The sequence below is a fragment of the Metarhizium robertsii genome (assembly GCF_000187425.2).
Source record: "Metarhizium robertsii ARSEF 23 chromosome Unknown MAA_Scf_4, whole genome shotgun sequence".
Classification (NCBI taxonomy): Eukaryota; Fungi; Ascomycota; class Sordariomycetes; order Hypocreales; family Clavicipitaceae; genus Metarhizium; species Metarhizium robertsii.
The window spans coordinates 4,357,348-4,382,147 of NW_011942182.1; the positions used below are offsets into that span (position 1 = coordinate 4,357,348).

General features: G+C 50.1%; 8 protein-coding genes across 8 annotated transcripts in view; 4 read left to right on the forward strand and 4 right to left on the reverse strand.

The window, feature by feature from the left end:
* The window catches only part of MAA_08007 (Pfs, NACHT and Ankyrin domain protein), a gene marked incomplete at both ends in the record, with an annotated part of 3,274 nt that extends 2,923 nt beyond the window's left edge, over window positions 1–351 (forward strand). Inside the window, one exon of the mRNA XM_007826005.1 lies at window positions 49–351. Coding sequence (XP_007824196.1) covers window positions 49–351 — 303 coding nt within the window. The remainder of the gene's footprint in view (window positions 1–48) is intronic.
* Window positions 352–1,519: 1,168 nt separating this feature from the next.
* On the reverse strand, window positions 1,520–2,058 carry MAA_11174 (myb family transcription factor; the record flags this gene model as incomplete). Its single annotated transcript, XM_011413140.1, has 2 exons — window positions 1,520–1,866; window positions 1,920–2,058. 2 exons carry the CDS (start codon window positions 2,056–2,058, stop codon window positions 1,520–1,522), a joined length of 486 nt encoding a protein of 161 aa, XP_011411442.1.
* Window positions 2,059–3,643: 1,585 nt separating this feature from the next.
* Window positions 3,644–3,994, forward strand: MAA_11175 (uncharacterized protein; the record flags this gene model as incomplete). The annotated part of the gene is made up of 1 exon (XM_011413141.1): window positions 3,644–3,994. The coding sequence occupies one exon, from the start codon at window positions 3,644–3,646 to the stop codon at window positions 3,992–3,994; it is 351 nt and encodes a 116-aa protein (XP_011411443.1).
* Window positions 3,995–8,678: 4,684 nt separating this feature from the next.
* Window positions 8,679–11,180, forward strand: MAA_08006 (uncharacterized protein; the record flags this gene model as incomplete). Its single annotated transcript, XM_007826004.1, has 3 exons — window positions 8,679–9,195; window positions 9,266–10,709; window positions 10,775–11,180. The coding sequence occupies 3 exons, from the start codon at window positions 8,679–8,681 to the stop codon at window positions 11,178–11,180; spliced, it is 2,367 nt and encodes a 788-aa protein (XP_007824195.1).
* A 2,600-nt stretch (window positions 11,181–13,780) lies between these two features.
* On the forward strand, window positions 13,781–14,737 carry MAA_08005 (uncharacterized protein; the record flags this gene model as incomplete). Its single annotated transcript, XM_007826003.1, has 1 exon — window positions 13,781–14,737. One exon carries the CDS (start codon window positions 13,781–13,783, stop codon window positions 14,735–14,737), a length of 957 nt encoding a protein of 318 aa, XP_007824194.1.
* A 1,729-nt stretch (window positions 14,738–16,466) lies between these two features.
* Window positions 16,467–17,775, reverse strand: MAA_08004 (nonribosomal peptide synthase SidD; the record flags this gene model as incomplete). The annotated part of the gene is made up of 3 exons (XM_007826002.2): window positions 16,467–17,068; window positions 17,178–17,597; window positions 17,685–17,775. 3 exons carry the CDS (start codon window positions 17,773–17,775, stop codon window positions 16,467–16,469), a joined length of 1,113 nt encoding a protein of 370 aa, XP_007824193.2.
* Window positions 17,776–19,855: 2,080 nt separating this feature from the next.
* On the reverse strand, window positions 19,856–20,515 carry MAA_08003 (AMP-dependent synthetase/ligase; the record flags this gene model as incomplete). Its single annotated transcript, XM_007826001.2, has 1 exon — window positions 19,856–20,515. The coding sequence occupies one exon, from the start codon at window positions 20,513–20,515 to the stop codon at window positions 19,856–19,858; it is 660 nt and encodes a 219-aa protein (XP_007824192.2).
* Window positions 20,516–20,816: 301 nt separating this feature from the next.
* MAA_11176 (ATP-dependent DNA helicase PIF1) lies at window positions 20,817–21,077 on the reverse strand (the record flags this gene model as incomplete). The annotated part of the gene is made up of 1 exon (XM_011413142.1): window positions 20,817–21,077. One exon carries the CDS (start codon window positions 21,075–21,077, stop codon window positions 20,817–20,819), a length of 261 nt encoding a protein of 86 aa, XP_011411444.1.
* Between the last annotated feature and the right edge of the window lie 3,723 nt (window positions 21,078–24,800).

The following is a 24,800-nucleotide window of genomic DNA, read 5'->3' on the forward strand; positions in this document are numbered from 1 at the left end:
GCCTCATTTCGAGGCCATCTCGAGATTGTTAAGCTGCTCTTGGACAAGGGAGCGGACGTCAACGCGCAGGGCGGCCTGTACGGCACCACTCTCCATGCCGCCTCATCAGGAGGCCATCTCGAGATTGTGCAGCTGCTCTTGGACAAGGGAGCGGACGTCAACGCGCAGGGCGGCCTGTACGGCACCACTCTCCATGCCGCCTCATCAGGAGGCCATCTCGAGATTGTCCAACTGCTCCAAGGAAGGGGCGCTATTACATCGTCTTCAAAGTGGTCCGGCTCTAGGTCTCCAATGAACCTGACGAAGAAACTTCGTGTCGTGTCTCCCGAACCTTCTAATCACACTCAATAATTCGTCCAGTAGCCTCCACCATGGTGTCCATCTATCGCCTAGCTTCAGGCCTCATCACTCTTTTCGTTTAGTACCCAAGCTGACTATAGCTGACAAGATGGGCATAAGTTCCAGGGTAAAGTGTCCAGAGTCTGTGACGACGATCCGGGGCTGATCCGAACACACATGCCATCCTGCGATCCTCACAGGCTCGAGGGGCCACTTTACGGTCAACTTGCACACGGCGGGTGGGATGGACGGTACTACGGCGCTGCCACTGGCCGCAGCGAACGGGCACAAGGCCGTGGCCAAACTGCTGCAGCCCAAATCTTTACTCACTGTCTCTCTTTAGTATAGTATCCTTGACTACAAGGCACCTTGTGTCTGACTATCTAGGTTTGGACTTCCCAGTCATGGTTCAGCAGGAACCGTAAATCCTGTAAGTTGTAATATCTTTGCCAGAGGTTGGTCGAAGGGGTCTAGGTTCCTTTATAACTATGATTGATTGGCGTCACGTGCCGTATATCCTGATGTGGAAAGTCATCGCGTAGTTTTTGTGTCGGAAGTACGGGTGCGATCTCGCAACACGATTGATTGGATAGCTGAACAACAGTCGAGTAGAGCGAAAGGCTCCTGGCCACATCACAGTCAGCGGCGCACCTCATCATTGCCGGCCAATTTTTTTTTTAAACACAACTAATTATTATTGTGGTGGGTTTGGTTAGCGATAGCGGCCATCAAGCGATTCCAGATGATTCAAGTCGTTTTCCCACTAGATGCTCTAAGTTGAAAGTAAAGTATACATCGTAAGGCTTTTCTCCATTCCCTCACTTCCCAAGTCCCCTGTTGGGTAGTTGAAGCACCCAACCCACATAGCCTAACGTCTCTATGAGGTTGGGGCTCAACAGTTCCTCACCGACCCAAGAGCCCTTGCCTGCTGGGCGGGCGTAGAAATGCAAGAGACATTGTCCCTTACCCCGTTTACTTTCTCACGTGTTCAGCACGTCGACTCCCTCATCAAATCCGGCATAAGCCGACTCAAATCCGCGTAACATTTTCTTGTCCAGAATGTTCCTTCGCGGCTTCCTCCCAACGGGTGCTGCCGTCAAGGTCCCATCTTGGGAAGAATATGTTCTTACGATTCGCTCTTCTTCGTGTCTACGCGGCCGAGCTTTCTCTCCTCCCTCTCCTACGCGGTATGACCAAAGTTTCTGGTCACCAAGTTTTTCGCCTCTTCAATCGCCTGCTCTCCACGCAATTGGCTGCAAGGCAAGAAGGTGGGTACCCAAAACACTTCAACTTCAATGGATCCATTTGATAGTCGACGTGCTTCTCCCAGGTGCCTGTATTCGTATTCATGAGCACTGCTAGCCAGCGCAGCTTTCATACGCGAAGCCCTACTTGAAGTGGCCTTCGTCTGCAGCTGGGTCTTGCGCTTCGAGATTCCTCGTTGCTGCTCACAGGCAATGTTCCTAGTGAGGCGCGAAATACCAATCTGACGTGTTTCGGGTTGATCAGAACAAGAAAATTCGTCATCTACAAATCGGTTGTAAGTTAGGCAAGATACTTCAGCTTGGACAGATTCGTACCTTCTGATGAGCCCTCGCGTTCACGTGGTGCCTCCTGTCCATTGACAAGCTTTTCATACTCAGAAAAGAGAGCATGAAGACGGTCAGTGTCCAAAGGCGTAGATATGGGGGTTACCTCGGGTTCCTCCTGCCCGGCCATCGGCTGCATAGCGCAGGAAGTCGAAACGCCCAAGTCATTGTTGAACTTTTCATGAACATCGTTCTCAGGAGAGGGATTTGGGTCTATGTCAGGCTATGCTTGTGGGTGATTGGTTGGAATACGCGCTGAAGCGATTTCTGCCTGGAAGGGCAATAGTACCAACAGAATGGCTAGCACAGCCTTGGAACCAACGTTGCCAGCCTTCTCGCATGCTGGTGCAGGAGAAAACTCAATGCCAACCACGTCCTCTGCACGTTGACGGAAATGCAAGTTGGACCTGACCGGCCCGTGGCTCGCGGACGCTTTGGCCACAGGACATCGCTCCCATTGAAGTGAGCGAAGGACGTGTTATATTCGGATCTACTTAAAATATATATCCCTTATCGCTCTGATGCGCTACATCCACGTGTTGCCTGCCCGATCTTGACGACATGTAGCTGATCAATGCCTCGTCAAGGATCAGCGGGGGTGGCATGATGTGCGGCCCACTGGTGGCGGCATGGAAGTCAGCCATTGGCGCGCCAAACTGAACAAGTCTTAACCCTGTAGGGAGTCAGGGGAAAGTGCTCTGAGGTGTGGTTGTAACCAGCAGTTGGGCTGTGCTCCGCCGGTCACGGCACCATCCGTTTTCCAACGCATTGACGTAAAGTACGGTGGCAAACCGTAATCCTCCCACACCAGCTCTCGGTTCTCTGTCCTCCAAAAACGGACACCACATCCTCCAAAAATGGAGGCACACTCCTCCATATCTGGAGGCATTGAAACTCCGGAGAAGAGCTTGACGGGATCGTGATTGCTGCTAGCGGCTGTGGTCGTATGTACAAGAGTCAGCAATATTTTAAATTATATTGACTCTTTGTACGACAATACCCTTTCCCACAACTACCGTCTCTTCTAGCTGAACTCTCTGATTTATATTATCTAAAGCCTTCAAATAGCTTGCACAGTTCCGGTTCAAACTTGCGAAGCGCATCTTTAGTAGTCGACTGAAATTCGAGAATAGCTGCGGTTTATGAGGTCAGAAAGTCCAGGAATAGGTTCTGGTAGTCCAACACGAATCTAGCAGGCAGCGCTGATCCCGTCGCCGCTGTCAGCTGGTTACGTCTGGTGCTAATACCGGAGTCAACATTGAATGAGTCGACTCTGAAGGCCTGAAGCACCGGACATCTTCTGCGGACGATAACCCCAACGACTTGGCCACGGCCTTTTGAACCAGGCCGAGAATGATGGAGGTTCAACTGGAGGTTCAACTCCGGGTGCTCTTTGCGGGCGATTCTCATCCGGCCCCACAAGGACGCAGCTCCGAGCCTTGTAGGCCGATCGGCGGCTACCTACGGCCTTCCCGGCGACCCACACAATCGTCATTAAGCAACCCGTGAGCCAGCGCCGTGGCGTTCCTCAAGCATCGTCCACGACAAAGCTTGTCACATATTGACTACGATTTCGTTATGAATATCCTCTACCATGCGACACTAGTGGCTGACGATGACTGGAGGGCGAAACAAATCACCACGTCCTTGACCAAGTTGGGTTGTGCTTGATGGAGCGCGGCCGGGCGTGGAAAAGGACCCCAACAATATACACCATGTTTGAATACGCTGCCGAATATAGGCTCAAGTCATATATCTCGGAGATTCTTGATGACTTGGATTCTGAGACAGCAAAGTTTGAGCGGTTTACGCCAACCATGAAGTCGTTCTACACTGACTTGCTGCGGCGGTGTCTTCAGACAGAACGAACCTCGACTGCACATGAGCGACCTTGGCTAAGCATATCCGAGACCGTCGCCTACCTCGTCGACAAGGGTGCTGATCCCAAAAATCAGCGGATAGGGAGAGAGCATGTGGCAGATACTACATGGATGCTTTTCTGCATGACTTCGAGGACCGCCTCCGTCATGGCGACCAAGTCATCTTTGGTATGTGCTGTGCACTAGTCTCCGCTGGAGATCCTCTTGATACGCCTTTCGGTAACTCAGACTTCCTAAGGGAAGCCAAGCGCTCGTTTCGCAAGGCCAAATTACGGAGCGGTTAAATGCCGATAGTAGGACCCGGAGTAGATATGATGGCCCTTTCTGCGACGCTCTCGATATTTGCAAGCCGTTGATAGATGACGAACGAAGACTAATTGTCGCAACCACATCCTCTTCAGCGAGCTAGCGAGCATTTCGCTCCAATGTACTTGTTTTTTTCTTCTTCACTCTTTATGGCTGCGTTAAAACGACAACGCTCTGAATGCGTTGCAACCCCCAAGAGTAGTTGAAGATGCTATGGCTCTCACGAATGATGTTGGTCACTCGTATCTCTGGGTAGATGCCCTTTGCATCGAGCAAGACGACGATCCTCAACAAAAGCAACAGCAGCTTCGAATCATGGACAAAATACATCAAGGAGCCTGCGACACCCTTGTTGCTTGGACAACTACGAGCTGTACCAGTCCCTTGCTTGGTGTTGGAAACACCATCTACGGCCCCACGGCATCATTCGAGTGGTTGACCTGCGAGCGGCAAGGGAACACGGGCCGGTAGTATTGGAGAATAGGCTCTCCGAAGATGTCGAGTATTCGCAACAATACATCAGGATTTGTTGCTATAATACTCGAGCTTGGACTTTGCAAGGGCGACTGCTTTTAAAGCAATGCCTTTTCTTTCACCATTGAGAATTGCTGAGCCTGATGGGACTAAGCACTTGAGTCCACTTCTTATAGGTGTCAACTCTCTAGGAGGTGTCGACGGCCGTGCGATTCAGGTCATGAATCTGAAGCAAGAGGCAACACATTGCCAACGACAACGGTTCCACGCGAGAACACTTGTGAGGTTTCAGAAGACAGCCCTTTATTTCCCGGGACCATGTCTGTTTTTAATCACCATCCAAAGCACGGGCCCACTAGATGTCTTGTACAGCCGCCCGCTTCGTCCAGACTGGCCTCGTGAATCCATGCCAAGCCAAACCGCATCTCGAATAAATGCCAAAGTTGTCTTTGTAGGGCCATTTAGGTAGCCATTCCCCACTAGGGGAACTTCAAGGAGGAACTCACCGATGCAGCCTGGCGGCAGCAGCCGATCCAGGTGAGCACCCCGACGCCTTTGCGCATGCCGACAACCTCCTCGGGGCTCGATGCTGTGTGTTTTGGTTGAACCCAAAAAGACTGGTCCACTATTCCAGGCAAGTAACAAAGTTTCCATGTGACAATATGATTCCTTTTGGTGTGCCGGTGCTGCCAGATGTAAATACATAATACATGGCTGCGGAAGCGGATAATAACTGGCTCTGCATCGGCATCATCAGAGTAGCAGCTGACTCAAGCTCAGTAACGGTTTACGGTCGTGTGAAGATACAAGAAAACACGGGTCAGGGCCGTATAGCAATTGCCTTATTCCCAGGTTACGGTCATAATATCTAGTATATTTATTGCTAAATCGCATATACTAGCTTAGACACTGCCTGCTATTAATCGGCCGAGCTTAAACTCCAGTGGTACACATTCCTGGAGAACTCCATACAACGATTAAGGCTTTTATCCTACCACGTAGCGAAATTCCAGTCCAGGTCTTACTTGGACCAGGATCCTTCAAGAGGCAATTACCACCCTAGAGGTATACATATAAGCAAGATATTAATATAATAATTCAATTAGCTGCGTAAAAGTAGAATATAGTAACTTACTTTAGGTTAGAATTTAGCCCTAGAATTAGCAACGAATATTATTCGTTTTGTGAGTTAATAGCTAATTCCAGTAACATTGTTGCTGATATTCTTCAAATGAGCAATCGGCCTGAACGCATTTCTGTGCAGTCCGCCAAATGTTTGAATTTACATAGCCCTCTCCGCACGCATCAACTTCGCCCCAATTACTCCAACTCTCGGCGCAATTGCATGTAGTCCGCTTAGCTAGAGTCGACTCCTTAATCGGCCCAGCAATAGCCAGGCCGACTAGGCTTACAAGGCCGAGAAGCAAGGGAGAGGACTTCATATTCGTTATATAGCAATAAGAAAAGTTGATAAAAGCTGATTGCTATTTTGGAGATAAAATAGAAAGAAAAGAATAAAAGTAGCTAGTAGTAAGCAAGTATTCTTTTAGCTTACTTTTCTTAGGGGGATTATTGCTTTTAAATATATTTAATAATTCGCATAATACTATTAAGTTTAATGCATTTCGGTTTTATATAACTAGAAACGTGCTTAAATTATGCGCCAAGATAAAACCTGACTCGCTAGTAGGTTAGTAATTATAATAGACGCTAGTAACCAATTAAATTATAAAAAATATATAGTAATCAAGGAAAGCATAACTTACTATATAAAACCTAGTAAATTATTTTATTAAAAAACACGTGTCAGTATAATTACTGGAGCTGTATATATATTTTGTGGGGAAAAGAGGCTTCTACTAGCCTTTATATACCTTGTAAAACAAGTTATGCTATTTACTATTACTATTACGCATAATATTTGTTGACAAGGTTGCCCTGCCGGCGCGATTCGCGGGAAAGTAGCCTAAACGTGTTGAATCCAACGCTTACAAAGCACGTATACGCGGTTAGAAATAGAATATTTTATACTAGGTTCTATAATATACTTAAAACTATATAATATACTGCGCGTTAAGTAGGGCACGCGCTTACGTGTAAACTCCTTATATATATAATAAATTATATCTCTTTAGCTGCCTAATAGCTTGCAGGGCCTCTTCTGCTACATAATTTTCTTAGGTAAGCGAGTCTCCACGGGCTATTAGGCGGCTAAATAGATACAAGTATCCACACAGCTCTATGCATTACAATGCCATTACTCGTGCAAAGTCATGCCCTCCCTATCCTGCAGGCCTTGCAGAGGCAATTGGCAAGGCTCTTGCATGAGTAGCAGATCCACCAGACTTCTATATTGTCATGCCACCAGACTGGTTATGTGACAAGGGCTAAAGGCTTGGAGCCGCATGACTCGATTCATCGAATAACAGCACTGAGTCTTTGGCATCAAAGGTCCTTGGGTTTCTTGAAGGCCTTGGTGACCAAAGACCTCTCGCGATACAAGAACTCAGTGAGGGACTTTGCCCTAGATCCCGTGACCGCAGCCCTCGTGTAACCTTCGTGTGACAGGGCACTTGAAAATAATGCCATACAAGCCCGCGATTTACCAGCCACCTACTGCTTCTTCCGCGACCGTGATCGCGACTTATTCCGTTTGGCCACAGGCCAGTCACCTGTGTCCAAGGACAGTTCATCAGCAGAAGTGTCGGAATTATAGGAGCGTGATTTGTGTGAATGTGAATGACGTCTCAAAGGCGTTTCCTGGCCAGTGAGCGAAGCCAAAGTCGATGGTATTCTAGTGCCCAAGCATTACGGTTCCCGGACCGTCAACATGGCTGTGCGGAACTCTCAGCACCTGTGACCGGTACGCATGATTCTTATGGAATGCATCTCAGGCTGTAGCATGCAGTTTCTAATCCATTGCCAAAAACTCAATTACTTTTCCCCCGAGCAGCGCCTCAGCATACTCGCCAAGGCCATGGAGGTCGAATGCAAGATTAATTTCCAGGGTGTGAGGCATGGAGATTTTGCTCCTAGAAATATCATGTCATAGTATACGGGAGCTGCTGTTCAAAATTATCGGGTTTTGCTGGTTGACTTTAATTCTTCTGCAACCTTTAGCCGACCCGACTGCAATTATAAAAGGCAAGAGATGACACGCCCAATCAGCCCTCGTTATCGTTTTTGGGGCCCATGCCCAAACGAATTCCTGTCATGGGTTCCTCGACCACATTGTTCATGAACGGCAGCTTTCAAAGGGTGGTTGAAGAGTTGGTGGGAGCATTCTGAAGAGTTTGCGGACCGTACAGAGGGATACATCAGGATCCTTGACTATGACGAGGCAGTTGAAATGCTCCGGCCTCAGCCAGACGCCGACCATGTCCGTTCTGCAAGGCCTCCAGTTGCTAATGGGGACACGTCGTTAGTGTATATGACAAGCACCACCTGAGCGTATACCAGAATACGGAGCATTGAACAGCGGAATTATTAACGCCTTTACAAACCAGACCCTTATAATAACCCGAACCTATAAAGGGCTACAGGAATCATAACGTGTTAAGGCCCGTAAATACCAGAAAAAGCAAATCTCGCGCCTAACAGCCTCGTGTCGACACCTTGTTGGTCAAACATCGTTACGTGACATGGCAAATGTCTCACTCAGATGCCACCTCAGCCTCACTACAGCAAATTTGCACTCGGCGTTGTCATTCTGAATGCCGAGACAAAGAGCCTAATAGTGTTGCGACTGTGACGCCACCGGCGGCCTTGCGAGTGTGAGGTGGCTATCTCATTGGTGTTCTCATGATTACGCATGTGACAAGTCGCTGGGGGAACGTAAAATGGGTGGTAACGAGGCATCTTGCAGAAAAGAGCAGCCCCAATCAGTGGTTCTACTCTATTTTTGTGATCGAATGGCTGCATTCAGGCGTGGAACATGGGATGAGATGGCTACTCTGGCGCAAAGAGAGCCCGAGCCAAAAAGCAGTTGAGATCCAAGCCTTCCGTTTCTTTCTGGTACCACATACCCTGCCCTCGTGAGAAGAGGTTCAAATTATTGCAAACCGCTTGTCCCGTCATTAACATTTGAATCATGGAAGATCAGCAAGGTGAACATGAAAGTCGTCTCGGTCAACCTCCGCGGCCGGATTCAGACGATAACCTACGGGCAATTTCCGACGTCTCCAGAGATGGCTTCCATCCTCCTCATAACTTGGAGTCGGAAGAATCTCTATCCCTGGCCCAGGGCAATCCCACGCCCTCCAGTCCACTACCCGTCGCCGTTACTATAACTGAGCTACAGGGCCAGGGTCAACTTGTTGATTCTGACGCCGACGGCTCCGCCGAACGAGAGCCCTTCCTTGGGCCTTTGGACAGCCAGAACTCGGGGCCGGAGCCGCAGACTCGTCTTGAAAACTCCCTCAATGGAACGTTCTTGGCTGCTCTATCAAGCTCGCCGAGGATTGCAGACAAAGATCATGTAGTGTTACAATCTCTCCGGCGGGACGAGGCAGCTACACCGAAAGCTACTCGTCCAAAAGTCAAACCGTTTTGGAAAGTATGGATGCTTGAGATGGCCTGCATTTTGCTCAGCTTCTCTACCTTTATTTGTAGGTCATACTCAAGTTATAGACGCGCGCAGGATTCACGAGTACTAATAAACCTACTCCCTCGCCTCAGTAATCGTTATGGTACTCTCTAAATTCGACCAGCAGAGTGTGCCGGATTGGCCATTAAAGGTGACGCTGAACACGATGCTCTCCTTTTTCGTCACGCTGACGAAGGCGGGCTTTATGTTTCCCGTCTCAATCGCCATCAGCCGAGCGCAATGGAGCTGGTTTCTCCAGGAGAGGCCTCTCTACGACTTCCATGTCTTGGACCAGGCCAGTAGGGGCGCCTGGGGCTCTCTGGTCCTGTTATGGCACATCCGCTGCAGCCACTTTATCGCACTCGGGGCGATTCTCATGGTTGTGAGCACCCTGACGTCTCCGGTTACGCAGCTGGCCATCAACTACGCCGTGCGAGACGTGGCGGCTTCCGGGGAGGCCAATACCTTCGCTGTCCGTACCATCATGTCGCCACAAGACCTCATTGGCTGGGCGACGCATAAGTCTGCGTCAATAACTACAGTAGGGGACAGTATAGACACGACAGGGTTTATACTTCCAGTCTCTCCGTTTGGAGCGTTTTGCTCGACTGGAAATTGCACCTTTGATAGGTTCCAGTCGTTGGGCATCTGTATGGAGATGGCAAACATATCGTCGTACCTTCACATCCAAGAGTTCAAGGATCCAGGGCCATTGCAGATGTCATTACTTGGTATTCCTAACGGCTCGGACATATTCCCGGGGGAGACAATATGGAAGGCGTCCCTACCTGGCGATTACAAAATGATACACCAAGGCAAGTTGGAAGTGCTTACGGATATACTGACTGGACATGATAGCTTCGGATTTCAAAATAACGGGACCCTATTACGGACCAGAATTGCGTCCTTGGTGCTCATCTATACTGTTCCAGTGATTGACAACATCACTTCGGACGACCCTTACCTCGCTGACTTGGAGGGGTTTGCAAAGTGGATGCCTGCTGATCCCGAGATCCAGCATGAGGCTTTGGAAGTTATATTCTACCTCTGTGTTCAGTCCTACGAGACAAGTTTCCGCAAGGGCGTGGAGACGACTAGCCTGGTCGGCTCGCTAGCCAAGCCGCTTGAGCAAGAAACCCATTTTTTCCTGGACGTGAATTGCACATCTCGGTTGAAAGAAACAAAGACTTCACAGAGTTGCGGGAGTAACAAGTCTCGAGGGAACGATACGATTCGACTTGAGAGTCCAGTCCAGGCCCACAGAGGGCTAAATTCATCAGAAGGAGATTTCAGCGCGAACTATGGCTCCATGGAAGACATGGCGACTGAGATAAAACGGAGCCTTACAGGCGGCGTGCGCCTCCTGTACGATCCTCGCTATTATCCAGACCCAGATACATGGACCATTGGAGCTGATTTCGTAGGAAGCAGCCTCGCAGGTGTCTTCTTTGAGCCGAGCAACATAATCAACCAAACCCGCCGCAATGCTTGTGTGCAAAATCTTTATATGAACTTTGCTACCACTTTGTCTTCAACGTAAGCCAGACTAGATGTTCCGCAGTTTAAAGCCCTGACACTAATCCTCTACTTCTAAACACTAGACTGCGAGCTGTTACGCCTAGAAGGTACACGATTAACGCCTACAATATCACTGGTAAAGCCTGGAAGGAAGAATCCTACGTTTACATTACTTGGGGATGGATCTCGTTCCTCGCCATGGAGCTTATAACTGCGACTGGCTTCCTAACTCTTTTAATTGTTACCGAAGGCCGTCTTGCTAGTAGCCAGGTATCAAGTCCAGAGGACCGTCTTGTATTCCAGGATATCAAAGACTCATCCTGGGCAGTACTCGTTGCTCTCAACAAGGAGTGTCACGGTGCAGCCGGCGGTGGGATTCAACCTATGGATGAACTAAAGAAGACTGCAAGAAGTCTACGGGTGAAGCTCAAGGGAAATCAAGTTGTACCCCAAGAGGGTACCGCTGAAATGCCATCTAGGGGTGATTAGCAGTAAGAGCCGAGTCTAAAACGATGAGCATGGTTCGACACTTTGGTCAAGGGCTGCTACTAATAAACACGAGGCCCGTGTTGAGCTATTCCTTGAGAGATATTCTGATGTTAATTCGAAAAATGGAAATGGTCAGACGTTACTGTTCATCGTAGCCCTCGTGTAGCCCGCGTGACAGTAGATTGGCAGGACTTTGGATTTAGCGCTAGTGAATTTATTATATATAATTTTTTTTTATCTGCACTACTATTTCTCGGAAACGAGTACCGGACGAGCCGTCCCCTGCCATGGCACGGCACAGCCTTATATGACTTGCTGTACAAAATAAAGTTTCGGCAGTTTACAAGTACGTATGTATTGATGCTTTACCTGGCGTCTGGATCGTACCGATGCCAAAAAAGATACAAGGTGAGGAGCTTTCCGGAAATTCCGGCATGTACAGCCTCTATAGCCAAGACGCGTGAAACTCGAAACGGGGCGAGGTTCATGCATAATAGCCGAGAGAAGCTTGGCATGACCCGACGTATCGGGCTGTTAGGCAGCCAGGGTAGTCTATTTTTGTGTATAAACTCGGCAGACAAATTTCCCTGCAGAGAGTTTACCATCTTGGCATGAGACGAGTGAGCTTTGCGGGCGCGTTGCGTAGATGATAGCATGACATGGCAACATGCACTCCTTTGGTCTACTTGCTAGAATGGCGGTTCTGACTCCGGTAGGGTTGTCCAAGGTAATTGAAAACACCGATCGCGCATTACGCATAAGATGTTCGCGTTTTCTGTTACCCATGGGCCATGTCGTCCGGACCAACTTGGCTCCTGAGTCGTGACCCATGCGCCCGCAGGCTTTAAAGCCCCGTCGTTGACTGCCAAGCGTGCGCTATTATCTAATACCGCGCGCGTCATGTCCTGTCTGGTGTGATGTTTTCGTTGTTGGTGCCTGAGCCGCGTCATTGGCAGCCGTGCGAAGCGACCGGCCGGATTATCCGCGAACAGAGTTATTTGTCAAGCCGACCTGACACAATACGATACAATACAATACAATAAAAGACTGGCCAAGAGAATGCAATTTCATCAAGGATGTACCGAGCTGCCGAACTATAGGATCTACCCGGCTACGGAGTGGTTCCTTGCTTCGGCAATTATTCCCGAATTAAAGTTGGCAATTGATAGGCACGCCACATCGAATTGATATAGGGACGCCGCACTTTCCCATTCGCGGATGCCCCATATGTGTTGGTGTAATGCATACCAGGATCGGCAAATGTGGCCGCTGATGATGCATGAGTCCGTGAAATGTCGGTTACTGTATGGTACGAGAACTCCAGACTTGATGCATGGGCATCCTTGATGGCTTCGTGTCGCCTCGCGTGCCTCACCTGCCGAATGAGGCAGGTGCCAGGCACGTTGTTTATTACGAACTAGGCCGGCGATGCGTCCCAACTTGATTTCCTCCTGCGGCAGCACCATCAAGCCATTCACTCAACAATGTCTCAACGTCCAGCACATGGCTTGCCCTGCTATTGCAAAACGACAATTCCTGAATCAATTGATGTCTTGGAGCAAACCGTTGACCGGTCAGTTAGTGGCCGACCTGCCGAGAGAGTCCCCCCTACATTTCGCCCCTGGCCATGTTCTCAACGCCGCGTTTCTGGAGAGGGACCCCCGGATGATGCTCTCTGCCTTGTGCCTGGGCAGTCGACTATGGTTCATCGTGTGCTCAAGGTTTCCTCTTCCCAATACCCCGGTAGCTGGGGCGTGGACGGACAAGGCCGGGGACATGGCGAACCCAAGAGAGTCTTGTATCACCGTCATGCATCACTTTGACTACACACCGATACCCCGGTTTTGATGTTTCACTGCCGGCAGTCTCTCGTGCAAACCGCCTCCTCGGTACCGAGTAGAGGGGCCCAAAATAGCCTAGTTGAGGGCTGACTGGATAATGCGTCGATCGGCGGTGGTCTGATGTAGAAACCTTGCAGAGCCTCATTTTTGGGGTCAAGGGGAATCGTTAGCGTGCTTCTGGAAGCCTAGATACGGACAAAACAGCGACAAGAGCTGGCTCAGCCTCTTTGCATTATAATGCCGGGTGGTTCAATGTCATCAGTTCATCCGTCGGGCCGTCAAGCCACCCCCGTGCATCAACAACTTTATTTTGGCCGTATGATGGCATCTTGGCTCAACTCTACCAATACTCGTACGGGTTCTCTCTATTCATGCAAGCTAGCATCAAGTCGCCCGTACGCTCTATCGAACCGCCAGTTGAGGCATTCAGCTCTTTGCCACGCAATCATGCGGTCCATGTCCATGTCGTATCCTGGGCAGCAGCCTGTTGGAAGCTACCACACTGCATCACGGCAATGCCATCAAGGTTTTGGGAAGACTTGCCGAAATAGGAATCTCATAATGAAGAGATATTCATGCTTTTGCTCGACAACTAAATCTATAAAGTAGCCACGACGAACCCGACGAGAGGGCAGATAATCACCATCTCCCCATCTCAACACGACTACGCTTTCAAGTCACATCTTGACTACTTGACCGCACTCTTTAACAAGTCAACATTCACATCGCTTTCTTCCCCTCTCAAAAAATAAAACAAAAATGAAGCTTTCTCTGACACTCGCCACCACCCTCGTCGGTCTCGCTGCAGCCGCGCCTCAGAGCGACCCAGTTCCCGAGGATCTAGCGGCCAAAGTAGAAGAGGTCTTGAGGCAGGTAGAAGTCAAAAACACGGAAGCCAACAACGGGGGAATAGGAGGTACCATCAACGATGTGGTCAAGCAAATTGTACCCCAAGCGGCCGGCAACCTATACCCCCCCATTGGGCAGGGAGCCAGCATCGTGGCCCTTCTGGCAACGTCAGAGTACAAATTCGACGAAGCAAACGGCAAGGAGTGGCTCAAGAACCTGGGCGGCCTAGCACTTTCCTTTCTCCCTAAAGTCGCTACTCTCGGCAATCTGCCCGGCTTTATCGGCATAATAAAGACCATTGCCATTGGTATCGAGGCAGCCCAGTTCCCCGAACTCACGGCCAAACGAGCAGCAGCCGCAAAATGCTTTGCGGCCAATAGCGAAAAGACATACAACGATGTTTGCGCCAACTGCAAACCAGAGCTGGCCATGTCGCTGCTCGCCAGACTAAACAAGTGCACCAACGAAAACGTCGTCAGCCGAAACGCCTACGAGGACAACAAGTTTGCCCAGAGCTTCTGCGGCACCGTCCTGTGCTCCGGCCATAGGGCAGGAGATATCGACAACATCATCAAACAGGGCTTCCGGTACGATCCTGTCCGCGCCTTCTGGTGCAAGGAGAAGGAGGAGATTATTGGCATGATTATGAGCCCTTGGATCGGGCAGCCGCTGCTGGAAAACTACCACAAGCTCGACCATGAGGACTTGAGGCAGGCTCTGACGGAGCCGTGCCAGCAGCTTTTCAAGGTGCAGGGCTTGCAGATTGACGGCGTGTGCCCGACGAGGGCTGAGTTTGATGAGGCGAACACGCGGTCTGTTCCGCAGAGCTTCTGCGCGCCTGGGAAGAAGATTACCCCTCAGTCCTGAGTCTGATGGTCGAGCCTGGCGAAGAGGTTGATCTTGGGTGGGTTGCTGCCTACTTTTGTCCCATGGATGCCATGTGTGATTTAGACAATGGCGAGAGAGCGTGGCTGTTGGGATAGTCTTTTCCGCCTATGGCATCTCGGCTAGCGAGTAGTTGCATGTATTTAGCTTGTATAGAGTCTGTTGGAGTTTTTTTGTATCAATATACACAGTCGTTACCGCGCGCAATATTTGAAATGATATATATTTGAATGGTCAACTAGTTGAACCTACAAAAGTACGCGGAATTGCAAACATCTTAGCGTGCCTTGTACTCGGAATCATACTGTCTTATATAAAGCTTGTAACACTAATGAGTAGATTTTATAATATCAAAGCTATTATTGATATGTTATTACCCGCTATTCAACGTCTAGATAAATTCATAACTGTCCTCATAAACAAGATTTACCCCCTCTCTAGGCTTCTGGGCACTTTCCGCCCGTCCCGTTACAAAATCCACCTGTGACACGAGCTTCGGAAAATCAATAATGTCCTGTACACGTAATCCGAGGCCCATCTTGGCGCATACCGAAGCCATCCTGGCTGCGGCAATCGAGTCCCCCCCATATCAAAGAAGGAGTCGTGGGGATGAATTTCCCCATCAAAACCACGGAAACATTTCCAAATCGATGTAAACTCGTCCATGATTGTTGCGAGGGCCAGAGCGGGCGGTCGACTCTGCGACGACGACGAGGGCCGGCCTGGTTGCAGCGGCACCAAGCAATGGCTTTGGATGGTCTTGGCCGGGGGATACAATCGAGAAACAGATGCAACGCTAGCCTCTGGATTATTGTGGATTAGTCTTAATATGCCAACGAACAAGTCCATGACGGCCTCGGCCTCGCCTGTTTCCATCGTCTCTTCCGAGTACCGCAGGAGAAAACGCGCCGTGCCACCTACACTTGGCCATGCCGTTAACCAGCATGCACCGCTCTGCAGTAACCCCCCTCCGTACACGGCGCTTCCGAGTTTTGTCCAACCGACTGAGCCGGGTAGTATTTGGTCCTCGTCCCCCCGGCCTGGAATGTTCTGAAATTGGAACATGGAGTGGAAGCCTGCGGCACTTGGCCAGGGGGACTGGGCTGCAATGCGGTTGAATGGCGTTGCTTCAAACGGAATAGTATCTATACCTTGATGGTATGCGTCCTTGAGAAGACTGCCAAAACATTGGTTTGTATCAATGCGGACTCGAAAAGGAATCACATTCAGACGACACGGTCCCACCACCTCTTGCGCGCCTTGGAAAGCAGCATACCGCCCAGAGACTAGATTGCCAAAGGTAACGTCACAAGACTGCGATATTTGGGACAAGGTAACTGCTCATGCGACTTTGAGCATCACAGGATAGCTGATGGTTGCGGAATGCTTGAAAGCAAATGCAATAGTGCGCCTTGAGCCCCGAGACATGACGGGCTGAGCGTTGCCTCGGAAAGGCCTCACAATGCTCGTGAGGGCAGAACCCTCGAGTTTCTCTCGCCAAAAGCAATCGGCCTCATCGTTGCACTGCTGGATAGTGTGCTTGATGGAATTCATGGCCGACGAGATGAAAACTTGTTCGGAGGATGGGATGGCGCAGCGCAACAGCGGCGCAAGCTTGTTGAACCCGAGGAATCGGTGATATGCCGACGTCGATGAAGAACCAGCAGTAATAGGCGCGGCACCATTTTTGGCACTCGACTAGGAAACAGAGCTACATGTGTGACGGAGGGTATACGTCTTCGATTCCAGTCTCCATGGCCACGACCGGCGGCATCTCTCCCTCGTTGGCAGCTCCAGTGACCCCATTCATGTTTTGGTCCCTTGACCTGGAGCCATCGCGCGCCCAGATGTATCCTGGGTTTTTGATAGAGATGACGATTGCCATATTTCTCAACGTCTTGGCTCCAAAAATGTCCTGCGCAGTGACCTGTGCGCCCTTGGCCTTGAGCAAAGAGATGAGCCTGATGGTTGTGTGGGAATCGCCGCCTACGGCAAAGAAGTCGTCGTGCAGTTCATATGTCACGCCGTCTTGCCTGTTCAGAACCTGCTTCCAAGCGTCTTCAAGGACCTCCTCTGCCCTATTCTTCATCTCCATCTCATCACTGCTGCCATCTGCTTTCGTGGTCTGTAGATACTCCATCATCTTGGCTGGGGCTTGGGCCTCGGCGGCTGACGCGAGGCGTCTTTTGTCCGTCTTGCCGGTCGCATTCGGAGGCCACGAGCATACGGGTGTCCACAAATTGGGAACCATGTATTGCGGCAAGTTATTTTGGAGTCTGTGTGCTGCCTTGGATATCGCCCTCTTGAACATGTCTGATGGGTGAGCAAGGAGTGAGTCTGGAGAGGTTGCGTGACAGTCTGGCAGCTCAAGAAAAGCAGCCAAGGTGTTGTTGCCGCCCATGTTGACTTTTGCAACGGCAACATGACGAGCTTCTGAAAATTGAGGGCAACATTTTCGCCTTCTCAATCTCTCCGAGCTCAATCCTCAGGTCGTTGAGCTTGATTTGCCCGTCGTCCTTTGACTCCTCTCTGCCCATCATCTCCACGTTGCCGTCGAAATCAAACCGCGCCAGGTCTCCTGTTTTGTACAGGATATTGTCCTTTTCCTTGGCAATCAAATCGACATATGTGATGAAGGCGGCATTTGTCTTCGCCGCGTCGTTGAGATACCCTCTGGCCAGCGTCGGTCCGGAAACCACGAGTTCCCCGACGCAGCCTATGGGCATTAGATGCCTGCAATCGTCTTGATCAATAATCCACAAGTAGCCGCCTAGACGCTTTCCCACGTGCCTGACTGGCCTATCCGGGCTGATGGCTCCGACGGCACAGCTAATAGCGGCTTCTGTTGGGCCATAACTGTTGACAAATACCTCCAGGGGTGGCTCGCGACAAGCCTACTCGTCTATAAAGGCTCAGCTTGCCATCTCACCTGCAAGAGTGAGGCCAGTAAGTCCGGGCAACGCGGATAGCTCTAACAAGTTGGCTACCGCCGGCATCAGATGGACAAAGTTGATCTTCATCTTGACAAAAACCTCTTCAAGATGACTGTTACACGGAAAAGGCCCAACAGATCGTGAAGCAAAACAAAGGGGCTTCACCGATACAGGACTTGTTAGTTACACGGCTAGAACACGTGCCCGGGCAAGGACCCTACGCCCGGGCGTTCCTTTTATGTATATAAGGCGGTCACCCTTCTCTTCCTTCCTCGTAGCAACTCAAGACCTTAAAGACCCTTCGAGATTATTGTTGAATTGAGCCCTTTTTGCTCCAAGCCTTCATACTGAACCCTTGTCACAATGACCCATGCGGTCCTGTTCGGACGGGATGCATACGCAGCCACCATAGGCCAGGACGGCAAAAATATCCAGGACACTGGCGTCAAAAGTATACGAGCTAAATTGAAGAGCGTGCGTCTTGTTCCCGCGTCGATCATGCTGGTATCTCTTGCCGTGCTCTAAGATGCTTAAGCTTGCGGCACCGTGTTTCACCATCACATCTTTGGGCTGCCCGGTGCTGCCCGAAGTAAACATGACATAGGTTATATCGCTAGGGGTAGCTAGTCGAGTTTCGTGTGGTGTCTGGGTTCAAGTGGGCGCAATGAAAGGAAACGTGGACGCAAGGGCTAGAGTGTGTACGGCAAATCTTAAGGCAAGACAATGACGACTTTTGCCTTGACCTCTTGAATGATAAACTCTAGGCGAGAGCGCGGATGAGACGTATCAAGTGGGACATATCCGGCCCCGGCCTTGAGCACTCTCATCATGGCGACGATCATGGAGGCCGACTTTTTAAAACACAATGGAATGAGGTCCCCGGGCCTGATACCATGTCTTCTGACTAGGGTCTCCTTTACAGCCGCTGCTGCAGTATCTAGTTCGGCATATGTTAACTTTCCGTCATGCGCGTCGACGGCAAGATCGTGTGGCTTCCGCGCAGCAGAAATCTCGACGAGCTCGTGGAGGCACGCCTTGGTACAACACTGCGGTGTTTTGTTCTAAGCCAGAGACTGGGAAAAGTCATGTTGCTTTGCTAGGCTCTATACTGTAGATTGGATAGTAGAAAGGCCGGCACTGTGTCTATTTAAGCTCGCAATCATTCATGAAAGCTGCCCAAGCATACCATTCACTTCTTGTCTTTGCATCAGCATAGGATCGTACAAGGCGGACAAGGAGATGGTATGTTTCGGGCGATTGTGCGCGCATTCCGTCACCAGACCGAAAGAACCGACCATGCCCGGCTGATTATCCAGCACGCGAGTAAGCCCTAGAGGCAATACATTGTCTTCTAAATGCGTAGGTTGAACAACCAAAAGGTTCCGAGCCCTGTATGCGTCTCGAGCAGACTTGTTAACCTTTTAAATCTGGCCTAGCCTAAGGGATTTATAGGGCATTATTGACATGGCCTGCTCATGAATTTGCGTCAGGTATTCCGCTATAGATTGATCCATGTCAAGCTCTACTATCACGGGCACGGTTGTGATGGTTAGGCCGGCCATCTTGTTGATCCCAGCAACCGCGGTGCCACGTCCCGACGTGGTGACTGCAAAGCAGGCCTTTTTGGTTTGCCCCGATGACCTGCTGTGCATGGAGACAAGAATGGCCTAAGCAGCCCGAGCCACAGTCGCAAAAGTAAATGGGAAAGCGTTGGTCCATTCCAGGCGTGTCTCGATTCGATGACTCGAGGCTGTCGCAGGCGTGTATTGCGAAGAGGGCAGAGCTGGAAAATGCTCTCCGTGAAAATCACCCGTACTCCTTTTCCAGAATCCAGCGGCTTCCTCCTCATTTTGAGCACGGATATGACCAATATAGTTTTTGAATGGCGGCCTGGGCGGAGGGGGATGAGAATACTCATAGGCGTACTGAAAGTCTTCCTAAAGCATCTTGGAGGAATATCCGTCGAAAACGGCATGGTTTTTGAGCACTTTAAAAACAGGCCCTTGGTGCGGATCTAGAGTCCTACATCGGAAAAGAGAACTGCCCATTGTCATGCTTGCATTGAATGCCTTGTCGGTTGCTGACTCGTTCTAATCATGAGGCAACTTGCGGACCCCCTACACATTCTTGAACCCCCTGTCCGTTAGAATGGAGCAAATGCGCGTCCTCATGATGGGATGTTTCTGCTGACGAGATCCCAAGCGGAGCGGAAACGTTGCAAGTCTACGCTCGGGGGAATTTGAAAGGATTCACGCGCAATGTAAGCATTGGGTATTCGGGCCGTGGCGGCGATTAACGCCTCCATGGTCGGTGTGCATGGATAGACATCTTCAATTTGGGAGACATCGATTTGGCATATTCTCGCAGCTTGGGTATGTTGTGTCGACATCTGATTGAAAACGCCGTCCGTGGTGCTTGATTTCCCGTTGGTTTCCTGGTGAGACGGAAAATCTTGCCTCTGTTCCACCAGTCTGGCCAGATGTTCGAATTTAGTGTTCCGAAGTATATCAGCAACCTCCAACCTGAATCCCCTCTCTCGACACATGGTAGCCAGCCCGATGGCTGTTAAAGAATCTCCACCAAGAGAAGGGAACCGACTATCCAAGTCGATTTGGCTGGGATCCAAGGACCAGATTTGTGCCCACAACCCCTGAAGGACCTTTTCAATACTGGTCCGCGTCTCCCTCTTTTGAAGTTTCCCCCGCCGGTACAAGGCCATTTTATCGCGTGAAGATTCCTTGACAATGTGGCGCAGTGCTCCGCGGTCCACCAGTCCGCTGGTGGTCAGGGGAATAGTGCATATCGGTAGATAGAACCGTGGAACCATGTTAGGGGAAAGCGTTCAGAGACGCGAGTGAAGGCGGTTTGGATCATGCGTTGGACGTCATCTGTTGTGTCTAGGAGCCTGCACTCTTCACCCGTCTTTGTTGTGGTAGCCAAGGTGAAAAAGGCAACCAAGAACTCAGTCGAACTCTCGGATTGGCCAAATTTCTCCACCATGGCGGAAATAACGCCCTCACATTGCTCTATTTCATACTTAGTCTCCTTAAGTGTGACTGGAAGCCCATTCAGCATTGGATAGTGGCCGTTCTTTGCTATGTAGTTGATGGATCCATCCGGATTCTGCCTCACAATATCTCCCGTGGCATAAAATCGACTTTCGCCAGGTAATGCCCACGAGAATGTACTTCCACTGATGAATGCTGGTTGGCTACTTCGTCATCGTTTAAATAGCGGCAAGCAAGTGTTGGACCTGATAATAGAAGCTCGCCCTTACAACCAACAGGAGCCAAGCGGCTGTAGTCCTCGGGATCCACGCCCCAGGCGCGACTAGCAAACGGGTCGCCAATGTTGTTTGGATCTGTAACCATCGTCACATGCTCCCTCATCGTTGTATACGCACAAGACTCGGCAGACCCGTATAGATGGACCAGACGCACCTTGGGACTCCACCGCTCCAGGAGGGTTTGCGAGAAGGGTTCCCCTGCCGTGTACAATGTTTTCAATGTTGGGACTTTCGAGAGAGTCAGAAAGAGGTTTTTGGCGACCGTGGATGTGAGAAAGCAAGCTCAATCTTGTTTTCATTCATGTAGTCCCATAAATCTTCCGTTTGTCGCTCCTCGTTGGGAAGAAACAAACACCCCCGTGTAATAGAGTCAGCCAAATCTCTGGGACACTGATGTAGGAGGCATAGGGAAAGAATGAAAGGGTCCTTGTCCCTTTGGATGGTTCGCGCGTTGTGACATTGACAGGATTGCTATTAACAGCGCAGTGTTGTCGAATAGAAGCCCCTTTGGCTTCACATCATCTTGACTGCAGATCGAGATGGAAATTAGTATACGTTGGTATGACGAGTGATTGACCTCCAACGAACGCAATATGGGTTGCGGCTGTAGAAGCCGCAAGAAACACGCTTAGACAATCTGTAAACATATATGGTAAATATTATATAAGCAACATCTGACTGAACCGCAGCTTGTGGCATTTCTAATACTCGCCCAGGCTTCGGCGGATTTTAGATCAAACTGTTTTCCACTGTCAGGAGAAATCTTGGTCATGGGACCGTTGTTACTCACGGGGGCGTTGAGTATTCCTCTAGCATCAAATTCTCGATGGTGCAATATGCCACACTCACGGGGTATTTTAAAAGTTTCGATGCTTGGTGGGGTGTACAGAGAACCATGTCTACATCCAGCTCGCCTCGGAGCAATTCTAGCTGATGTTTTGCAGAGTCCAGTGCTAGTGGAACGTAAGCAGCGCCAGCCTTGAGCATGGCAAGCATGGAGACGACTGCCACCGTACTCTCGGACATGATAAGGGAATAGTATTGCCGCTTGCGATTCCAAGCGATCTAAGCCTAGCAGTAAGTTTGGAGGACAACATATCTAACTCGGCGTATGTGAGCAGGGCATCACTGGCACTAACTGCGTTCAACGATGGCCACTCGCGAGCTCGCAAGGTAAATAACTGGTCAACTTGAGTTGGACTCGGTGTACGGGCAGAACTATTCTACATCTGCACCTGTTTTGTTCCCTGTGGACTAATAATGTCAAGCCCGTTTAGGGTTTGACGTTGTTTCACAACGAATTCGGAAAGGAGACGGGAGAAGTTGTAGGCGATCCAGCCAAGTTCTTCTCTGGCAATGGCACGGTCGTCGTACATGATGGAGATTAGTAAATGGTTCCCTTGGGGTTAGTATTCCACTGTAAGGCAATCTTCTTTAAATACACTATCCCTAATTGTTTGCGGAATGACTATTTTACTTGTCGCCGTTTCAGACCCGGGAGGTAGCAGTTGGCCCACAAGTAACGAGCTGAATTGACAGGCATTGTGCGCGTCAGCACCAAGCTTGCGTATATTTTGGTGGCCGAATTGCTCCAACGGCAGTGTGTCGATTATAGCAGCCTCAATACCTTCAAGATAACTGCCGACGACTTGGCGCCGGGGCGCGAAAACTCGTCTGGGGACGGTCACCATGGTTGGTCCCACGATGGAATATATATATTCAACCGGCGCGGTACGCCCTGTACGTACGCATCCGAAACTAACATCCTCAAGTCCAGTGTAACGGCAGAGAAGAAGGCCCCAGGCGGCCTCGGCAATCGTGGCCAACGAGTCACGGTCATCAACGGGCAGCTGAACTTTCACCGAGTATTTCTGATTCGTCTCAAAATGTGTTGACGTCTTGATTTGTGGTAGGGCTGTCACGGAGACACCTTTTAGATTTTGTTTCCAGCAGTTTTGTGCTTGAGGTGCTTTGCGTAGCTCCGTGACATATTGTACAAAGGACGAGAAGGGCGTCGGTGCATCTCTTGAAACGTTTTTCGCAGAGTATTGTTGCTTGACATCTGCAAGCACCGACCTGGACAAAGGCCGCGAGGTTTGCGTTTGATTGCTCGTCTCGCAGCCACTAAAACACGCAGGAAGCAAACATGCCTCCCAGTTGCTGAAGCTGTTGCTCTGACTCGGCAGACTCGACTTGGATTCCGTTCACCTTTACCATTTGATCCTTGCGTCCCACAAGGCAGATGCTTCCGTCCGCTGTACACCTCCCAATGTCACCGGTGAGGCAGATTCGAGATGGTGTCAAGCCAGCGGCCAAACCAGGCGCTTAGACAAAGTGTTTCGCCGTCAGGCTCGCGTTATTCACATAACCGCGGGCCAAGACGTGGCCCGTAACGGCGATTTCTCCCATGCAGCCCTTGGGGACCGAGTATAGTGCGCCGATTGAGTCTTGTCGTACTAGTAAAGCCCGTACTCGGTTCCGGTTCGTGCTGACTTCACCCCTTCTGTCGTAACGGTCTGGAGGAAATGGATGAGTACGGCCACGGCACGAGCCAGGTTAGATCCGTCCTCTTGATGCATCACGGCTGACTATTTCAGCATGGAGAATGAATCTGACCCGTTATTTACACACGTAGTATGATACTAATGCGGAATAAAACGCTACTATATCTGCTGGCTGTAGATTGCTCCTATTCTTTGAGTATGTTGCTTGTCTTGGCATGCATTATTGCCTAGAAGCTTACACATTTATAGATATGGCGCGACGTTTAATCGTGCCGGTTGGCCGTCTCCAATAGCAGATATTCGCATATCCTGCACTATAATTTCTTGTGCCGAATTGTGCAGAAGCCGCCTCCGCCTCCGATGAGGTTTTCGAAATACGGGCCATCTTCCTCCCCTTCCTCCGCTTCCCTCCCAGCTCTCCAAGCCTACCAGGTACTTCTATTCACTGACGGCTCCATCATGCGTACCTTTACTCAGTGACCGATCCAACTACTAGAATATACGCCAAATGTTTGCTAGGGAGTGGCTGAGATGCTTGGAGAAAAGATTCAATTCTCCAACACGCTACAGTGAATTCGCCACGAGGGGCAGGAGCAAGTTGACGTTGCAAAAAGGGTGGGCGGCACTCGGTAGAATCAATGGGAAAGGCTGATCATTGTCTGACACGTTCAAAATCAGCGGCATAAATCGCCAGACTAGGTGGCAGCAGTCTGGGAGGCGCAGTTTGCCCCTAATTCTCGTATATAGCTGTCAGGGCTGTTTGTCGACCAGACACCCAGAAGTGCACTGTTCTACAGAATCGACAGTTTACTCGGCCCTCGGTGATAAAATCATGTCAATATAATAGGAAGGGACCGCCCTACCCGCCGAATTGAGTGAGATGGAGTGCCCCTTTATCTCTTATGCTCTACTCGGGCTGTCGGGCACTACCCACCAAACTAGTGTCTCATAACTTGTCAAGGCACCAGCCGCATGAACAGAGTCGCAGACACCTTTGTATAGTATCATCAAACCTTGATGCGCATTTTTGCCATCGGGGTCTCTGCCTTGTCTGACCAAGGAGGGAACGTGTCCTTGGACGGCGGGACAGAATCAGGCAAGTAACACCCCGTCGATGAACTCCTTCAATCATGTCTAATTGTGAGTACGCTATTTACATGCGAGACGGCTAGTTCAAACATGCTGTGATTGGTTTTGTCCAGGTTATAAATATATAAGCTGCCAAGGATAATCATGTATAAGATTGAAAATACAGGTTTAAGAATTATGCTCGAGCGTTATTTCCGCAGCCCTATCTACACCGAAGCGGAGAGGGCAGCAAT